Source organism: Doryrhamphus excisus, chromosome 4 (assembly GCF_030265055.1).
Source record: "Doryrhamphus excisus isolate RoL2022-K1 chromosome 4, RoL_Dexc_1.0, whole genome shotgun sequence".
Taxonomy (NCBI): Eukaryota; Metazoa; Chordata; class Actinopteri; order Syngnathiformes; family Syngnathidae; genus Doryrhamphus; species Doryrhamphus excisus.
The window spans coordinates 6,350,969-6,371,214 of record NC_080469.1 but is presented as its reverse complement, the minus strand read 5'-3'; the positions used below and the strand labels follow the sequence as shown (position 1 = coordinate 6,371,214).

Below are 20,246 nucleotides of genomic sequence, written 5' to 3'. Positions count from 1 at the left end.
TTCCTTTAATCGGTTGAACTGCTATCTGAGCTGTTGCAATGCGCAAGGATTTTCCGAGTGATGAGGCCAATTTAGCAATTGAGTCAGATGCGTTAACACATCTTGGGAAGTGATTGCTGTGAAGTTAGCTCTTCGGTAAAATAGCTTTTCCCCCCACGTCGAGTGAGTATTCCAATCCAAGTGTATATATATATACATACTTTGAACATCAGCGATTTAATGATTGTTAATTTGTAGTTCTAGCAAGGCTTCAACGAAAATAGGTAGTAGCCAATCAATGGCTAGAATATAGTGTGGATAGTGCCAAAACTGTTGCATATATATCTATATAACGTTGCGCGTATGTAATATGTTTAATTTTGGTTGTGATTTGAATATATTAGTATTACACCATTTAATAAGACAAGGGTTAACATAGTCCGCACGTGCAAGGCATTAGCTTAATGCATTAAGCTAATGCATTAAGCTAATGCCCACAGTGCACTTGTACAACTGAACTTTAGCCTAGGCCTAGCCGAGCGGTAATTATATTTTATGTTAATCGTTTCTCACTGCCTGACGTTTGTCAAACGTGTGCAATGAACTCCGAAGTTGTCTTGTGTGGTTAATGTGATTTTTCCAATAAAAGGACATTTTTGACGCTGTTGAGCGATTTTGAGGGAGAATGACCAGTCGGGCACGTGCAAGATCAAGAGGCAGAGCTCGTGGCCAGGAGCCAGCTGCACCTGGAGCAGTAAGAACATTTAAGATGAACACTTAACATGAACATGCATTGCTGTAGTCAGGTACAATAATAAATCCATCTGCCTCTTCACTGTAATAAAGAGCATACCTGCCAGCGTTTATATGTGGAAAAAAGGGACATTTTTTGTCCAGAATAAATGTCAAATAGTGTCAATGCACCCTTTAAAATAAGTACACAGCAAAGTGCAATTGGTGTACTAAATAAGTTTGGTAATGAAAAAATTAATGACTTTAAAACCACAATCATATTACATCACATCACATCAAACATTAAATCAGATGTATCTGAAAAGTAATTTATCAGCAAGTCCAGCAAACTGAGTGCCACTGTTGGGTGTGGGCGCCATCTAGTGGTACAATAGCGATTAAAAAATACATTACAGTTGTATTAGGGACTGGGAAGTAATTGTACAAAAACAAAGGTATAACCCTGATTAGCTGAAATCCCAGTAAAATTGACCATTGCTCAAATATTGTTTCAGGTGTGCTCTCACTTGGCCAGTTGGCCCCGTTTAACACTAAAGTCAGGCGCATATGGCTCATGTGAGTGCTCTGACCATGTGCAAATTTGGATCACACTCCTCCTTTGGCATGATTGGACTAGGTGGGCCAGGGCATTGCTCAATCGCATGCACACTAGTGTAAGCAAGCAAATGGACCAAGGAACAAATATAGGCCAGTGGGAACCCAAGTACAGCACAGTACTGAGCACATCTTCGAGTACCTGCAAGAACAAAGCACATTAATTTGAAGCAAAACTGTGAATGGAGGTGGCAATAAGTCATCGTACCTTTTTGGAATTTTGCCCATCATTCACATTTGTGAAACATGAACACATTACTTTCTTTTTTCTGTGCCTTACAACACAAGAAAACAAGTTGATTTGAGCTGGCTTACAATGTTGTCATTGGGATACACCTATTTCGTCACCCACATATCGCCCAAGCCTATTCAAAATTACTATTGGATGTTGGCGTTTTCAGTCGCAAATATTATCGCATCGGCCCCAGAAGTCCCATATCGGTCAGGCTCTAGTTAAGACACAAACATTTTTTGATAATGTCTCAGCATTGTGATAACATAAAGCAAACAGTATGTATTTCTTCATCAGTGTTTTCCATTGCTCATTCTGACATATTTTACGTTTTACCATTTTCATTGCACTTGGAAGGCTCAGGCTAGAGAGCCTGCACCAAAGGCTGCACCACAAGCGGAGGGTGAGCTGGTTGGGCGAGGGAGGCAGAAAAGTGGCCCAGTGCCTTTTGCTGAAGCAGGTACATTGTATCACAAAGATGTGCTTTGATTCCTTTTAATGCTATAGTCGTAATTGAGCTAGCGTTAAATAGTCTGAGCCATACTCTGTTACAGGGTGTGTGTGTGTGTGTTTACTTTCAACATATTACTGAGTCTGTGAAGTTAGTCAATTGCGTATCAGTATTTTTGTGTTCATGTTTTCTAGCTGCGCAAGAGATCTCAGCAGGATTTCATCAGGTGAAACTGGGAGAAAGAGGTGGACGTCGAAGAGATTTCCATGATGTTGGGGTTTACACCAGGCAGACAATGGAGCATGTCAAAGAGTCAAAGTCTGGTCTGTCACAATTTTCTCAAGTTTTAAACACACGTACTGTATATATTCATTTACTTAAAGACCGCAGCTTTAAAAAAAAACAAACAAACAAACAACGTAGAACATAATTACAAACAATATCAAGCATCAACATCAGCAACATCGATAAATCATGTCAGTTACCCTTTAATAATTAAATATACTATAAATATATTGACTATTTCAGGAACAAGTGGCTCCTCTATTCAGCTGTCATCCAACTTCTTTCGCATCCTCTCCCGCCCTCAATGGCTTCTGTACCAGTACCATGTGGACTTCAAACCACCTATGGAGTCTCGTCGCCTTCGATCAGCCCTTCTATTTCAGCATGAGCAAGCCCTGGGCTCAGCTCACTGCTTTGATGGAGCAATTCTGTTTCTGCCTCTCAGACTTCAACACAAGGTACTGTTAGCCTAAAACATGCAATATTTATTGAACCCATCTACTGTGTGCTATGTATGCTTGCCCAAATGTCTGTCTTGTGTTCAGGAGACTGTGTTTAACACTAAGACAAGAAATGGGGAGGAAGTTCAGATAACTGTCACCTTGACAAATGAACTGCCACCAACATCACCAGTGTGTCTGCAGTTTTACAACATCATATTCAGAAGGTCAGCTTTGTTTTTTCCATATGTAGTGTTGTGTTATAATTGTAGTATTTTGTATATCTTGTATTTGTTCAGTGTCCTCTCTTTGACAGAATTGCAATTGTGCTGTTCACACTGTCATGACAAAATCAGATACCCGTGAAATATATAAAAAAAAATCTGAATTGACCTGCAGTGTGAACATAGGCCATTACTATTTATTATATACAGCTTTGAGCCAATTAAGTGGTATTCATTTCTTCTACAGGATTTTGAGAATTCTTGGCATGCAACAGATCGGACGCAACTACTACAATGCCAAAGATCCACTCAACCTTCCAAATCACAGGTATATAATTTTGCTTTAAAAATGAAATATCAATATATGTTTAATATTTCGAGATATCTACCACATTTTCCTCAAGATGCTTCTTTTTGGGTTATTAAAATGTGTCTGAGAAATCTGAGTTGTATGCAGCGCTATATTGAAAAAATCACTACGACTTACAACTGGCAGTATGAAGACAAAAAGGAAATCACTGTGACTAACTGCAAAGTATTAAACGAGAAGTTGATTCACGACAAGAACATATCGTTTTCTAATTTTTACAAATGACATCATTTTTCCAGACTGACCATATGGCCTGGATATACCACAGCCATTTTGCAGTACGAGTCATCTATCATGCTTTGTACAGACGTGAGCCACAAGGTGCTGCGTAGTGAGACGGTTCTTGACTTTATGGTCAACCTGAGGCAGAAGTGTGGACCTCATTCGTTCACTGATATCTGTTCCAAGGAGCTTGTTGGACTCATCGTTCTCACTAAGTAAGAAGCACATTTGACCCATTACTGTGGGCATTATAAATATGAAAGTCTGCTCAAATAATTAAGCTAGTGAATTGTTTAATTTTTTCTTTCTTTCTGTGTCCGGTTATCAGGTACAACAACAAAACCTACAGGATTGATGACATTGCTTGGGATCAGACCCCCAACAACACTTTCACCAGAGGGGACACAGACATCTCCTTCAAGAACTACTACAAAAATGTTGGTTTCACTATTACTTTTCTACTTCTTTCTTCTACTACTTTTCTTCTATTGGCTTGGGACCACAAGCTATCGATTTTAGTCCGTTTTAAACATCAACAATGGTGTTGCATAATAATTATAGGTGGACCAAAAGTGTTTAATTCTGGAGAGGACGACTCATAACTCCATGCACCATAACAGATCTGTTGCTGAGTGGTTCTCCACAGCATTATGAGGACTTCAACAAGTCTTGTTACATAACATTCTTTCAATTATACACAATAATACAGCAATATACGTAAACAAAGGCTAATTTGCCTTCCTCAGTAAAATGTAAGTTAAGTAAAAGCAATGTCTGGATGAGATGCTTTTACAGGGTATATGGAGTCTTAAAAGGTCTAACATTCAATAATTCCAATTTAAGGTCTTTAAAATGTGTAGCATTCTTTTGAAGTCTAATAAAATTTCAAATGCGATTTTGAAAGGTGTTATTTAAATTATCGTGCACGGCAAAGTAATGTGCGTGTGTTGCGGGCCTCTTGTTTTCCTTCATCTTGTGCTTTTTTCCAGGATGCATGTGAAATGGTTTGTAAATTGTATTCTTTATGGTATTTTACATTTGACTTTTTGAAATCTGTAGAGACGCTGTTGTAGTGATTTGGTCATAAACTATAACTGGGTCATTCAAAAAAACTCTCAAGACTATAGTATGGTTCCTTTACTATACTCCTGAATTGTGTTGCAGCAATATGGGATTGAAATCGCAGATGGCAACCAAGTGCTGCTGGTCAGCAATGTGAAGCGGGTTCGTACTGGACAACCTCCTGCTGGACCAGCTATGCTCATTCCAGAGCTGTGCTACCTTACAGGTTCTGACTTGCATTATGTAGAACCTGATACTCTGATTTGCTTTTTGACAGACATTATATACATTGGTAGGAAAAACAATGTATTTATGTATGTATGTATCAGGCCTGACAGACAGGATGCGTGCAGATTACACCATAATGAAGGATCTGAATACACATACCAAGCTGTTCCCGGAACAGAGGGTAGCACGCCTCCTCGGATTTTCAGCTACAATAAATGGGTAGGTGGACACTTGTATTTACCCTGAATTTTCTAAATTATATCCATGTGACTGGCTGATCCACATGGATCACAGATCACGCCCAACTGCCTGTCAAGTAAGTAAATATAAATTTTAGCCACACATAACCAGTGTTAGACCATTAGATTTTGCAGGTAGTCAAAAGGTTGTGTGACTTTGCAGGGATGCTGAAGCACAGGAAGAGTTGGCGAAATGGGGACTCAGCTTTGATAAGCAGCTCCTAAACCTGACTGGCAGAGTTCTCCCACCAGAGAGGATTTTCCAGGAATCTAGATCGGTAAAAGTACTAAAGTGTTACGTTACTGAATATTGTTTGCTTATAAACATACTGATGCTTGTACCCTTTTAGTATAGCTATAACTCCCGCACAGCTGACTGGGCGAAAGAGATGCGTGGGTTGCCTGTGATCTCTTCTCCACCACTGCAAAACTGGCTGCTGCTTTACACAAGACGGAACACCAAAGAAGCTCAGAGCCTCCTGCAGACCCTGCACAAAGTCACACCACCACTTAGGATCTTGTTAAAAAAAGCTGTCATGTGAGTGTCTTTTTTTTGTTTTCTTTAAGCATGCCAGTTGCATTGCATCTCATTAACTAGGGAACTATATTATTGGGATGTCTTCACCAGGATTGAGTATGAAGATCACCAAGAGTCTCTGCTGCGAACCTTGCAGCAAAATGTTGGAAATGACATACAGATGGTTGGTTGCAATTTTTTCATGTAGTTAGAAGTCATTTGGCAATAATGTGTGCATTTTGTCCTTTTCATATACCTGTACGCTTTGCTATTCTCCAGGTACTAATTTTGGCGCATTTTGACGGTTTCAATTTCGGATTCAGTCTGTAGCCTGGATTACCCTTCAGCTCGCGTCTTCTTCCGCAAACCTGTGTCTAACGTGATGCGCACCTCCAGAATAAAATCTAACCTCACACTGGGGCATCGTGGACCATAAACGTTGTGATTGGTTGGGTTTTTTAGATTTCCAGTCTTGCCCTGTCATGATAATGGATATATCGATTTATAGGAGAATTAAAAATATAACAGGTCTGTAATTGTGATCCCTTGATGAATTGACCAAGGGAAAGTGTATGCGCCTCCGCTCCATCTGTCTGTGGTACACTGGCTTGATGAGAATAAGGTTCACTCTGCATGTGTCGGCGCACATTGATCCTATATGAAATGAACATCCTCTCAACTACTACTATAGGGGACCCATTATGCTCATTTTTCGACCCTTTGTATTGATTGAGTTGTGGTCCTATATTGAGCAGCTACACACGATTACCCGTATGTAAAACTTTTTACATTTTGCAGAAACTGCACCTATTCCAGCTGTTTTTCCTTTGATTTGTGCTTCCTGCCAAAACGGTCGTTTAATTTATTCCACCCACGGCCTGCCTCGCGCATTCCCACTCCGCTGTGATTGGTCACACGCCTCCTAACTTGCTTCCTACTGTGAACCATATAAGGAAGTCCGCCCCTCTTGACACCCCGAAGGGGCAGTTTTGAAATGAATATAGCAAAGGAGCTGTATTTGCATCTCACCTGTTCATTTGCTTGTTGTAGTCCTAATTATTAACGTTGTATCTTAACGTTGTATTTCCTTAGGTGGTGGTGATCCTTAGCAGCAACAGGAAGGACAAATACGACAGCATTAAGAAATACCTTTGTGTAGATTGCCCCACCCCCAGCCAGTGTGTTGTGGCCCGCACCCTCGGCCGACCTCAGGCCCTCATGACTATTGCTACCAAGATTGCACTGCAGATGGCCTGCAAAATTGGAGGAGAACTGTGGAGTGTGGAAATCCCTGTAAGTAAGGCCGCCCCCGATGGGGAATACACAGCAGGTACTTAATATTGTTGCCCAAAGGCTTCAATGAAGTAAAAATGTATTTGGCACATATTGTTGTGAAGTATAATAAAAAAAATGCTGATTGCCAGAACCGTAGTAGACTTAATCCAGTAATGTTTTTCTGTGCAGCTCAAGCAGCTGATGATTGTGGGCATTGATTGCTACCATGATACAATTGCTGGGAAAAGGTCCATTGGTGCACTGGTGGCCAGCCTCAATCAGAACATGAGCAGGTTTGGGACCATCACAAGGACCACTCTGCTTGTCCTACTTGAAGATGTGCCTTGTTGACTTTAAAGGTTAACTTTTTTTTTTACCTGTTGAGGTGGTACTCAAAGGTCAAACTGCAAAACAGAGGGCAGGAAATTATGGATGGGCTGAAGATGGCCTTTGCTGGCAAGTTCATGAAATTATTCCTTTTTTTGGATTACTTTCTGTAGATTCCTACTGCTAATACCGAACATTGTCATCTGCAGGAGCACTCAAAGACTACTACAAATTCAACAGATGCCTTCCATCTCGTATCATTGTGTATCGTGATGGAGTGGGAGACGGCCAGCTACACAGCCTGGTCAACTATGAGATCGCTCAGATCATCGACTCCATCAAGTCCATGGGACAAGACTACATGTAAGTGTTCCTTGACCTGACCTTACAACCTCCGTGTCAATTGCACATCTACTCTCAGCCTCTCAATTGGTGTAGGCCCAAACTGAGTGTGGTGGTGGTGAAGAAGCGCATCAGCTGCAGGTTCTTTGAGCACTCCAATGGAAAGATCTGCAACCCACCTCCAGGGACTATTATCGACTCAAAAGTTACCCGTCCAGAATGGTACCCTGTTTTTACACCAGTTGTCTTTTCTCTGTTCAAGGAAAGTCTAATTTTATATGGTAAAAGTGTTTGTTTTGTGGGGGGAAATAAACGTTATTAGGGTGGTAATACATTGTTGAATTAACAATATGTTGCAACACTATCTCCCATCAGTTTGAGTGTTTTATATACAGAACATACACTAAGAGACAATTGTACATTTTGCCAGGTATGACTTCTACATTGTGAGCCAGGCTGTCAACTTTGGAAGCGTGTCTCCAACCCACTACAATGTTGTGTATGACAGCAGCGGACTAAAGCCTGATCACATGCAGAGGCTCACCTACAAGCTTTGCCACATGTACTACAACTGGCAGGCAAGTCACTTGTGCAACAATATTTAGCTGAAATGTTAGTAAACAGTCCTATTCACTCCTGAAATCCTTTACGGTAATTTCCAGTGTACAAGCCACACCCATGAAATTAGGAGGGAAAACCAGATCTGTTCTTAAATGAGGCGCACTGGTGTACAAGCGGCACGAGTGCACGTCATAAAGTGAGATAAAGGGCATAGAAAGATGTTACACACAAACTTTGCATAAACTTTTAATTTAACGTTTTCCCCAAAAGTGCAAAATGCATTAAACTGTGCAAAACAAGTGTTTTAAGTGTTACTACACGCTTCATGGAAGGCGGTCATATGTTTCATTCAACCCGGGACATACATGTGTGGGCATCTTACGAGGATGGTGCAGTCCATTCACATTGATTGCAAGATGGGTGTTGTGGCTTCTTATGGCACCTACAGCTATCGTGATCATGAGAACCAGCGGGAGAAGTCGCCTGGTATGGCTGCGCAAGGTGCATTAATGACTGATACCTTATGCTGCCTGTCCACGGAGGTGGGGAGAACCATAGCATTGGCTGGGAGAAGCCTCCCACACTGACCAGGAAAACTGCATTAATGTTAAATAATGCATTAATGCGTTAATGCTGTGTGTCCATGGACAGACGGGTACTTTTATTCAGCTACAAGAAAACTATGCAGCATTTTGTATATTATTGTGTTTGATATAAAACTTGGTGGCGTGTTTTGATAGTTTAGTGTACTTTTCTATGCCCTTATGATGATTTGGTAATGGCGTTATCCAGTATACAGATTTAAGCTATGAGTAATAGTTCTGAAGTATAGGCGATGTCAGGTGATTGGAACATGAACAAACCAAGCATCACGGGGGAATGTAGTTTTTAGGCACATATTAGCAGGACTTTTGTATAAGCTGCACAGTTCAAAAGTAGCAGCTTATACGCCGGAAACTATGGTACATGTCTCACTGTTTTTCACTGTTTTTTTTATATTGTTTTTCAGGGGATCATTGCAGTACCTGCCCCCTGCCAGTATGCTCACAAGTTGGCCTTCCTTGTGGGTCAAAGCCTCCACAGGGAGCCCAACATGGAGCTGGATAACCTCCTCTTCTATTTGTAGAAGAGAGGCTGTTTACCACGATTGGTTCTTTGACCTGGTTTATGTCAGGCCTTGACATTGATTTATGTTGCTCAGTGTTTTGTACCATCATTTTCCAACAGCGATACAGTTCTATTTACGGCAAACAGAGGTAGTACCAGTATAGTACTAATGCAGAACGATTTGTAGCTGGCTAAGAACATTTGTTTTTTTGAGGAATTTGAAGAAAATAAGAATTGAATTCTGTCATTCTGACATTACCTTGTTACCATTGTACCTATTAGGTACAGCTGCAGCAATGACTGTAGTTTTTTGTTTTGGTTTGTTTTTTTTAAATGCTGTTGCCCGCCACCAGTCCAGTGTGTATGCCACCTCTGGCCTGAAGCTTACCCTTGACCCTTAAGAGGACAGGTGGTATAGTTAATGGGTGTGAAAAATGAACATTGTTTAAAGAGTTTGTTCCAAAGTTTCAGTAAAGGATTTCAAACCAGTGTCATACTTGAAGTTAAGTCAATGAGACATGCAAATATTACAAAATATTAAATTTATTTATCTTGTTTTTAAAAAAAAGATTGCACATGCACACCCACACGGTAGTTTGTATCCATCAATATAGGCTGAGTATTCTTATAATAAAGCTAGCACACGTTGCAAACAAAAAGGTCTTCAAGACACCATGGGGAATACTTGTACTGCTTGATTATAAAGTGAATGTACAAAAAAGGCATTTTGAAAATCAAGTATAAACATTTATAAACAATTTACAAATGGACAAAATTACAAAAGACCAGTCACTCAAATTGACAGGAAGAAATGTGGAGTAAGGAAAACATACGTTATGGGGTATGTGAATATGGCTGGACAGAAAGTGTTTTTCCATAATGTGTTGCATACATATTTTTCCTATTTTGGCAGTTTTACGTGGATGCAAGTGTAGAACACAGTTTTGATGCATGATTGGGGGGGGGGGGGGTTGGGACCGCTAAATACATTTGCTTTCAATTGATCATACATTCACTACATACAGTATAAGGAGCTGTGGCTATGTATAGATTTACAGTACTTGTAACCTGCACCGTCATTATCTGACTGACCTTTCCAATGAAGTAGATGAGAGTTTGATGAGAGGGGCTGCTTAGAGGTAGGTGGGCTACACTGTCAAACCTCCAGGTCTACTCTTAATACCTACATAACCACTCCTCTTCAAGGTGGGATGTATACTGGTGTTTTTTGCATCTGGGACGCTGGTGTTAGACAATGATAGTTGTAGCATGTAAGACAAAATACAAATGAGATGCATATGTGACCACTGCTTTTACAAAAGAAACATCCTTTCATCCAGACGCTGCAAAATTTGTAACATGGCATCCTGTAGTCAGATAATTGTATGCATGACAATGCCACTATAAAACAACTGCTTTCAAGGGCAGGATAAGTTATGCTCACACTTGCCTGACTCTGATATCACTGATGCTTCTGTGTCGGTCGTTTACACAGAACAGCAACAGTGAAAAGGGGGCTATTGTGTAATAAGGCAAGTACATGGAGGTTTGACCTATAAGATGTTGGCTTCAAGCAGTGACAGATAACCCTGTGTGCTTGTTTTGATGGGAACATGCTATGCACAGCATGTTGGCCATACTGTGTAAAAGCTCACCACATTCCACTTAAGTGACTTAAGCTAGACAGGAGGGCTAGTTGGCTGGCGACCAGTCCAGGTTGTACCCCGCCTCTCGACCCTCGTGAGGATACGCGGTATAGAAAATGGATGGATACGCGGTATAGAAAATGGATGGACAGGAGGGCAGGTACTAATGTGCAACATATATCTGAGGTAAAAGGAACTTGTGTGCAGTAATGAGATGCAATATTGAATAGAAAGATTCTATCATGGAGGAGGTCCACTTTGAGGACATGTCACTGAAGGTTTTAACAGCGTCGAGCAACTGTTTCTTCTCTTCGTAGTGACGTTCCTTTGACTGTTTGTAGGCGTGCATGTCCAGTGGGGTCCCGATGGTGCTGCATGACGTGTGGATGCACTGGGGGGGAGCCTGCTCTTCTGGACGGACCCAAATGATCCCATGGAACCTAACGGGAGATCCGTAGGGGACAGTTGAGGGTGTTAAAAATCCATCTATCCGTCACACCATCAGCTTTCTAGAAGCACTCTGATGCCCTACCCGCCCAGCCTGTTTGTCCTGTTTCTGATTGAAGCTGCAACAACACAGGTAAAGCATCAACTAACTTCCACCTCCACATAGGAAAACATATCCCAATAATGGCAGCCCTTTCCACAAATACATTTGCATTTGGGGGACAAGAGGGACAAAGCACATTCACGTCTTAGATTGTTCTATAGAGACTGGAAATACAACTGGGTTACAGAGAAATGATTGGTCAAAACTCCTTGTCTGTAATCGTAAGCTAAAAGGCCCCAAATTGCACTTTAGGAAGACATACAGGTTTGGTACCTCATTGTCTAATATACACTCGGTGGACAAAAGTATTCAGACACACCTCTTAAGGGGGGCCTTTTCTGTTTCAGCATGACAAAGCAAGGTCCATTTATACATGCTTGAACGGGTGGAAGAGCCCTGAACTCAACATGTTCAAACACTTTTTGGTTCAACAGCAAAGATGCTCCTCTTGATTGAGTGGAAAAACACATTTCCCACAAACATGTCTTCCTAGAGACTGCCCCAATACTTCTGTCCACATAGTGTAGAACCGCGACAAAGCACTATCACTTATTTTTACTCGGCATGTTTATTCCGGACTTGTGATTTTTTGACATGTAACGTGATTGACTGACCAGTCTGGAGTGTAATCTGCCTTAAACCCACAGTCAGCTGGGATAGGCCCTGTTCCCAAATGATCCTGAACTGGATAAGATGTACAAAATAGTTTGTCTTCTATAATAGACTGTAAAAAAACTCCACTGTTACACATTTGTACAGGCTAACAGTGTCCAAAGTGCCGCCCAGGGCCATTTTGTCCACAGTTAAATTTTTTACTGGCCCTAGGCATATGGTAAAAATAATATCAATTCATTATTAGTGAGACTGAACTGATTTGCTTTGTCACCAATAACACAAAGCTAAAATGTATACAAAATGTATGAATGTGGCCTTCTGCATGGTTCTATTTTTCAGCATAATAGATCTCCACTTTTAGGTGTGCTCAGACCATCTGGCAACATGTGTATTTTGACCCTTGAACCACATACCAACTATCAAAATCATCAAACGCCTCCATCACTCACAGTGTCATCAAGGATAATAAGCACCTGATCAAAATTTTGCAAGAATTTACATTTTTGCACGGTTGGATCTTAAACTGAGCTTCAAAATGCAAAAAGAGGAAATGGGAGCAAAACATTAAATAAATGGATTAAGCGGTCATGATCTCCACATAGACAGCTGCTGTTTGATGCCCCTGCACAACCTGAAACACCATTGTTCCATTGAAGGAAAAAGCACAGATCATGCTGGCGCCTCCTCCACTGTGCCATGTGGAAAACAGATGGCATCTCCTTGTCAAGCCAGTAACATTGGAAGCCATTTTTTCCTCCTTTGAGAAAAAAAAACTTTCTTCCACCTTTCATTGTCCCATGTTTGGTGCTCATGCAATTTCAAACAGGCAATTTTGTGGCATTGGAGATGCGGCATTTGAAGATGTTTTTTTTTTGTTAAAATCTCTCGCAGATGTCAACTGATGGTTATCGAACTGCATTCAGCACCAGTAACAACCTGCATTTGGGGCAAGGATTGTTCCATGTCTTCACGGATAGCCAATCGGATCCTCTGGTTCAGGGTCAGTGACATTTCTTTGGGTCTACCACTTGACCTTTTGTTCCATAACCCTCAGGATCTTTTAAGAAGTTTCTAATGACTTGTCTTCTTGTGTCCAACCTTAGCATGAATGGAGCGCTGTGAGAAGCCTTGCTTATGCAGATCAAAAATGTTATTTTTGCCACCAAGACATCATGGCAGTGTAAATACGTGACAGAAAATGACATTGAATTCACATTTTTTTGGCTTTCAAGAACCTCCTTAAGATCCAACAGTGCAAAATATGAATTCTTGCACTTTTCCAACTGGACTTAATAGTTGATCAAGAGTGTAGATGTAATTGCACCACGCAGACTGACGCTTACACTCTAATATACATACAAAACAACATTTTATACTAATAACCTGCAAGTCATGCTGGGTAACTTGCTCATGGGGAAAGTGTGTGCTTGGTCTTTCCCAGCATACCTTGGAGGTTGTAAATTTGTGTAAAATAGTTTTGTTTTGCATGTGTGTAAGCATCTATTTAGATACCAGCATAGTCCATGTGGTACAGCTGCATTGTATTGTTATTTTTGGTGGCACCGTGAGAAAGGTAGGCATTTCGGTTGATAAACTCCTCTTGGTTTGTAATGTACATCATGAATATACTGTACTTATGTGTGTGATTTTAGTTTGTGTTTGGATATCAGATTGGCAGGGAGTGTGCAAAATTGCCTTTTAGCTTAGCATGGGTTACAGTAGGAGACTTTTAAGGAGACAGACATTGTCATGTACAACACTCGGAGGAGAAACAACTGAAGATACCACACGTCCTGTCTAATGCATTGACTCATCTAGCAAAGCACAGTCAAAAAAACATGTGGCCACTTTTTTCTGAAACCCAAGAACATCCCCTGCACCGTCTAAAGGTATAGCAGCATTAAATAATGTCATGTAGTGTACATGTTGCATACCAGAAACTAAGGGTACCCATGTCATCTGCATTAGACGAGGGGAGCGTAATCTTGGTATCCTCAGTTGCTCACTTACGTGACTGAAACAGAGCCTTTAAGGTGTGAAATGAACACTCTTCTTCTGTTTTGCCAAGCAGGTGAGGAAAAGAAATAAAAAAAAATGTATATAGATGGTGACAGCATTTCAATGAAAATGTCAAGTTAGAACACAGAAAAATATATTTTTTTGAATTCATTTGAATTTGAATTTGAACAGAAAAATAACCACATTTTCCAAAACAGTAACGTGGTACTTTACAAGACAGCAATATACAAAGAAGGCATTGAGCAGCAAATAGAAAATGACTATCTTGTTAGAAAATGCTGAGAAATGCATGCGTGTGAATGTTGCAAACATGCTGGCCTACACACTACATGATGCTTTTTATTTTTTTTACCACATCAACTCCATTAGAAAGTTTAAACACAAAAAAAGTGTTAAATGAGCTTTTCCAGACATGACAGAACAAATACAAAGCTTATACTTCCACTGAAAATGCTTTATAAATAGTATATCCATACAGTATTACATATTGCAAAGCTTTCCCCATAAACATAAAAATAAAAGTAGTTCTGTCAAGTATTAGTCTTAAAAGTTTTATTTTCACTATTTATTTACACCATGAGTCAAAATGTTCAATCACTTTGACCAATGACACGCACACACACATACGAAACAAGAAAGTAGAAAGTAAAATGAGTACTGCTAGTACAGGGAAGGAGCATGTACCCTTTTGGTCTTTATCCGTGTGGGAGTGTCCTGGGGGTATCGAGATGGTGAGTCAGTGAGAAAAACCTCGACATCATCAGGCACTTCTTCTAGAAAGTTGGAAGGAACAAGTCCATTGTGTCCGTTGAGCTCACCCTGAAAAGGATAGAAAGTTGCCTTGTTAAAAAGGCATAAAACAATAAAAAGTGATGATTTTAACTACAGTGAAGCATGCTGGGAAATGCATAATCTGCCCATTCCACAGATACAAACTCTTCCAGTTTACACAGCTCACTTATTGTGATGTTTTTGTGATGATGTTTTTTTTTTTTTTTATCCATGTCCAGTTCAACCCACAACATAAAGTAGGCTTTGATTTTTGCCCCCCTGTGTGATTAATAATATGTTCTTGTTGTTTTGTGGGTTACTGTGGCCTATTATTAATCAAATATTGAAATACAATATGTAGTATTCTGGTCACGAGGCATCAGCGATATTAGTGACATTGATTAAACATTACCTTACATTATCTCAACCGAAATGAAAGTGGAAAAAAAAAATTTCTCCCATTCCGTGTGGAAGCGGTACCAATTTGGCTTCTTAGTTTGTCCTTTATCACCACTCTTGTGAGGGAGCTGCCAATCATCCCTCACTGATCAGGTGTTTTCTATTTGTGTATATAGTTGGCTTTTGTTATTTACATATACACATTCTGGTTAGCACTTTAATTATATTTGTTTGCCATTTAGGTTGTTTCATTGCCACTTTAGTTAGTTAGTTTTTCATGTAGAAGTAATTGGTTTTGTTTCTAATTTCTCATCAGTTTCTCCTTTCTTTGAGGTGATTGGTCGGGGCACGCCCATGTGAGTGCAGGCCAGAGGGTGATCACCTTGATTGGACTCTCCCAACTGTCACCTGGAGAAGGGGGCCGTTAACTGGGTAGTTGTTGGGTAAATGTAGTTAAATATAATCTCGTGCTTAAAATGTATACAGAAAGTGAAACTTAAGTGTGGTAATATTGAAAGGCTTTTGTAACATAAAATAAAGGTGTTGTAAGTGTAAATATGGTACCTTTTAGATAAATTGCCTCACCCTCTTATTGGGAAGTTATGGTTGGCCCTTCACGGGTAAAAGGGGCTGGGTGAATTGTTGGGGGGGGCTGTTGGACTGTCTGGTAAAATAAACTTGAAGAGCTCTCAAGCCCATGGCCTGGTGTGCGTTTCAGAGGCTATGGCTATCCCGGGCTAGTAAGAGGCCTTAAAATCTTACAACTCTGCTTTGAAAAACATTCTTACATGTGGAACAAATGTATTAGAGGCTAACTACATGTAGTAGGGATGAGTTGGATATGAGTATAAAATGAGTACATTTCGCCAGTATCCGTATTTGTGTTTAAAGAAAACGCTCATGTATTCACTTTTATGTATTCAGTACCTACAATTTGAGAATTCTCTTTATTTTCAGTTAGCAATACACAGCACCCTGCATTGACTGGCCACAACACTAGGTACACTTTCACAGGAGCACACGAGCGGCATCAAGCATTCTGCATCCATGGCTGACATAAGCGTGCTAAAATATCACACTCCTCTCAATATGTATGAACCTTGTAATTTTAAACTTCTTTCATAACGAACATGGTGCATTTTTTTTTTTCAAGACGGCGGGCACGATCGTGCATCAGTCACTGGTTGATTTCCTACTTAAATAGTACCACAGGAAACTAAAAAAAAAGAAAAATTGTCTAGAGCTGCAAAACATCTTAAACTTTTAAAAGTTAGAATCTATTGTAAATTTAGCAGTTCCTATAGCAGAATACAACAATAAAAGTGTAGTGCATGTGTAACGGATGCCAACTAGGGGTATAACAGTATTTTCTGGGTTAAACCTCACTACTTGACGCCTGAAGAAATGTGCAGCGACACGCTCACATCCGAATCTTGCATGGTTTTGATTGACTGCCAGGTTTGCAGGGAATTTTGGGGTAGAAAAGAAGTTCAGAAGAAACAAATTTGAGTTAATCGAGTACTCTTGCCAGTATCGGATCTTGTTAATATCGACAATAAATTTACATAAATATCTGTTTAAATTTTGCAATTTTTCAACTTTCTGAGATTGTGTTGTGATTCACAAGCCATCTTGTGCATGATAAAATTAAATGCACGGTTTTCACGTGTACCTGGACTACTCACCTGGATTTACAATAATCACGCAGGTTCCTTTGAAAATTAATGATTAGACGCGACGTACCTGTATGTTACTTCTTGTGTAAGAGACCAGAATGTATATAGCAGTTACTGCACCCCTCAGGAAAGTGAAACTTAAACATGTGTGGCCGGAAATTGATAACCATGGGTTATCTGTGAGTGTTATGCAACTCTAGTTGTGCTGTGTGAGTGTGTGTATCAAAAAGCCCTTCTATGAGAAGGTATTGGACTGAAAATGCAAGACTGAATCTAAAGGTGAAATGATTATATCTAACAGTGGCATTAAAACAAACAAAGTTGCTGGTAATTCAGAATTACATTACTTACATAATAAAACCCATCTTCATCAATTTCCCCGAAAACTGTGATGACATCCCCAGCACAGAAAGTCAGTTCAGCCTGTCAGACAAAAGCAACATAGATAAAACTTTGTGTGTTTTAGTTATATTTTCATATGTCCAAAAATAAAACAAAAACATCAAGTCTAGTAAAAGGATGTGTCCTTTTCCAAATTATTGTGATGCATCACATTAATGGACACCAATGTGACTTTGGCTGTAGTAATTGTGAAAACATCATACTGGCAAAACATCAGGCACATCTCTCCTATGGGATCCCCCGGGACAAACAAAGTACAGTGCGTCGTGTAAGTACAGCAGTCGCAGACACAAAGACCAAACTGAGGAGGGGAGATGCTAGCTCAGGCAATTGTTACCACCCAGACTCGGTCCCAGAGCTTAGAACGTCACCGCCTCCTTTTTGATGCCAACAATTAGGGGAGGAAAAAACACACACAGAGCAGACAGCAATGCATCCGCCTCACCCTCACTCACCTCGTCATCTAGTCTGTTGCCCTCATACTGTGTCGGTGGGAGTGGCAATAGAAAGGTGAGAGTAAGTAAAAACCAACATAACAGCAATGGAAAGTCCCTTTCAATTGGTGCAACTTTGACTCTAACCTCTCTAATGGCAGATGGACAACAGACAATATAGTTTTTAGTTATTTCACAAATCCATCTTGCCAGTCTTCAGACCGACACAGTTGGGATGGCATGACAAATGAGGGGCACCAGTTTAAGCTGGATTGGTTCAGGACCATTAGATCTTTTTTTTTATCTGCTCTATCCTATTTCCCAGATGGACTTGTGAAAATTAGCTAAAAGCAACCTTCTGTAATATCATCTGTAATTACCTCACAATTAAGATTTTTTTTAATATAACCTTGTATTTGTTAGGGGGTTAGGATTTTACCTGTAATATAATCAATATGATATTGAATTTCATGCATTTGTAGCAATTTAATACAAGTTTAATACACATTTTCACATTTGCATTGGATTCATTAAAAAAAAAATAATAAAATAGTCAGACAAGCTCATCTAAGTCAACGTACAGGTGGTCCTCGGTTTACGACGTTCTGTGGCTACAAAGGCACTGCCATACTTCATCTATAACGTAAATTTGGTCCGTAAAAACACTCACTCCAGAACTAGAACTCCAAAAGGAAGAATAACATTGCTTATTAGTTTAGGAGTGTGTGAAAGAAAAGGAAAGCCATCACCAGGGAAGCAAAAAGCACACAACAGCAATCAAGACTGCCTATTTAATCTTGCATATTTACATGAAAATGTTGATTAACTCGTATTAATACGCTTTTACAACGTGTTTTTTTTTTTAAAAAGCGATGATGATGCCAGTGCACACTAATGGATGTCACTTTTAGAGCAGTTTCAAGTCATGAAAACGACCACAAGGTGGCAGAAGTGCATCTCATCAAAGCTCGGCATGGATCTTTTGCATATGAAAACACACTTGACAGCAAGTGAGAAGTCAGAGGAGGAGTGTGGTGGAGTACAGGGAAATTTTAACACATTCACATTTAGTTCTAAATGTGAAAATTAGAAATTGTTGATATATGCTATATTTGCATATACATTATTACTGTGATTTAACACAACCCTTTTTTGTGTTGTGTTTAGATATTTGAGCTGTCACAAAAGCAACAAATTTGTGTCAAAGTGAAAGTTATGCTTGAATTGTATCTTTTTAGAAAAAGCATTTTTGTTGGGAACTGATATTTTCCCGAAACTTAGTGCTGATTAGTAAAGAAATGGGAAACAAACTTTTTTTTCTGGTGAAAGACAGGAGTCCAATCTTTCTTTTGCTAAGTTCCATCTTTATATAGCCATAGAAAACATTATTCTGCGTGCCATGAAAGATCAGTCAAAACGTTTTTTTTTTCAAAAAATTATTGAAGATTGAATGAGTTAATACGTATGCATTGTCCCGATTTTTTTTTCTTAAATCAATACATCTACATTATAGGCACTCTACCGCGACCATCATTAAGGATTAAGATAATTGAATGGGGTCATGGATTCCGTGCACGTAAGGAGTTATTTTCTTTTTATTACTCTTTCATTTAATTGTTGAATTTAATCTTATCACAGCATTTTATATGTGTTCTGCATAAGTTATGACTTACACTAAAACTTGACTTACATCACGGTCAAAGAAAGGAACTCCTTCATAACCCGAGGACCTCCTGTAACTGGGTCATGAAATGTTATACCAAAAAATGTCTTTGAAACATTTGAAAGACGTGATGCCAGCGACATTGACATTAAATGAACTGTGTTGGTGGACAGTACCTCTACGTCAATGTTAGGGGAACTCTCTCTTGGGTCGTAGTCATAAAGAGCCACCATTCTGCGGGTTGACATTGGATGCTGACGCCCACTCCGCCTATTCCTCTCTGTGAATGGGAAAAGTTTTTTTTTTTTTAATGGGTTTCAAAGCTTTACAAAAGGAGTAATAAATCATACAAATACTATTGTTGACAATCACCACAAGACAATTAAAAATACTAAAACCAGTAGTATTTTAATTTTACATACAATTTAAAAAAACATCATATTTATTGAAGAATGTGTAAAGAGAAAGAAAATACTTTGAAACCTTGAAAGTAGAATATTCCACACAGAAATCCAGGCGTCAAAATTTGTAAAGTAAAAGGCTTTGGGTTTTTTCTGGATTTTTTTGTGATTCCACCAGTATCCGCTTGGGTTAGCGTTTTTTGGTTTTTCGAGAATTTACACCATTATATCATCTCTGGTTGCGTTAATTCTGGTGAACGTAGAATGTGTCTCACATCTTGTCATGTTATTAATACAAAGCGTCAGTCCATCTGTAGTATTTTTTTTTAAATCAGAAAATATCCTTTCTTGTTTGAATCCTATTAGCTAGCAAATCAGAAAATGAAATCGCCCATGACTTATGTCATTAGAGATTGTCGATTGCCGACACCCGTATTGATCCGACAATGGATGTACTTTGTC

At 39.5% G+C, this 20,246-nt stretch overlaps 2 protein-coding genes across 28 annotated transcripts in view; one reads left to right on the top strand and one right to left on the bottom strand.

The window, feature by feature from the left end:
* Positions 1–10,213, top strand: piwil1 (piwi-like RNA-mediated gene silencing 1). Its single transcript, XM_058071990.1, has 21 exons — positions 1–162; positions 629–733; positions 1,916–2,018; positions 2,204–2,332; positions 2,538–2,752; positions 2,840–2,961; positions 3,206–3,286; positions 3,568–3,765; positions 3,879–3,987; positions 4,715–4,838; positions 4,942–5,059; positions 5,243–5,357; positions 5,430–5,617; positions 5,708–5,780; positions 6,689–6,889; positions 7,061–7,164; positions 7,257–7,327; positions 7,408–7,561; positions 7,637–7,762; positions 7,971–8,118; positions 9,111–10,213. Exons 2-21 carry the CDS (start codon positions 665–667, stop codon positions 9,225–9,227), a joined length of 2,565 nt encoding a protein of 854 aa, XP_057927973.1. The 5' UTR covers positions 1–162; positions 629–664; the 3' UTR covers positions 9,228–10,213.
* Positions 7,995–20,246, bottom strand: part of rimbp2b (RIMS binding protein 2b) — a 94,338-nt gene continuing 82,086 nt past the window's right edge. For 11 of the 27 annotated variants that reach the window (XM_058071975.1, XM_058071979.1, XM_058071960.1 and 8 more), the window contains 5 exons: positions 19,560–19,663; positions 17,742–17,768; positions 17,236–17,307; positions 14,723–14,857; positions 7,996–11,294 (listed from right to left, as the gene is read on the bottom strand). In XM_058071975.1, coding sequence (XP_057927958.1) covers positions 11,136–11,294; positions 14,723–14,857; positions 17,236–17,307; positions 17,742–17,768; positions 19,560–19,663 — 497 coding nt within the window. In that variant the 3' untranslated portion in view covers positions 7,996–11,135. Of the gene's footprint in view, positions 14,075–14,722; positions 14,858–17,235; positions 17,308–17,741; positions 17,769–19,559; positions 19,664–20,246 lie in introns of all 27 variants that reach the window. The other 16 variants (XM_058071965.1, XM_058071967.1, XM_058071980.1 and 13 more) reach the window with 12 other exon arrangements.

Bases quoted from the DNA above. Each gene is read 5' to 3' on its own strand.
- piwil1 (XM_058071990.1), top strand. From the start codon at position 665: ATGACCAGTCGGGCACGTGCAAGATCAAGAGGCAGAGCTCGTGGCCAG. The intron at 5,060-5,242 runs GTAGGTGGACAC...GTGACTTTGCAG, and splicing joins TTTTCAGCTACAATAAATGG to GGATGCTGAAGCACAGGAAG. The intron at 7,763-7,970 runs GTACCCTGTTTT...ACATTTTGCCAG, and splicing joins AAAGTTACCCGTCCAGAATG to GTATGACTTCTACATTGTGA.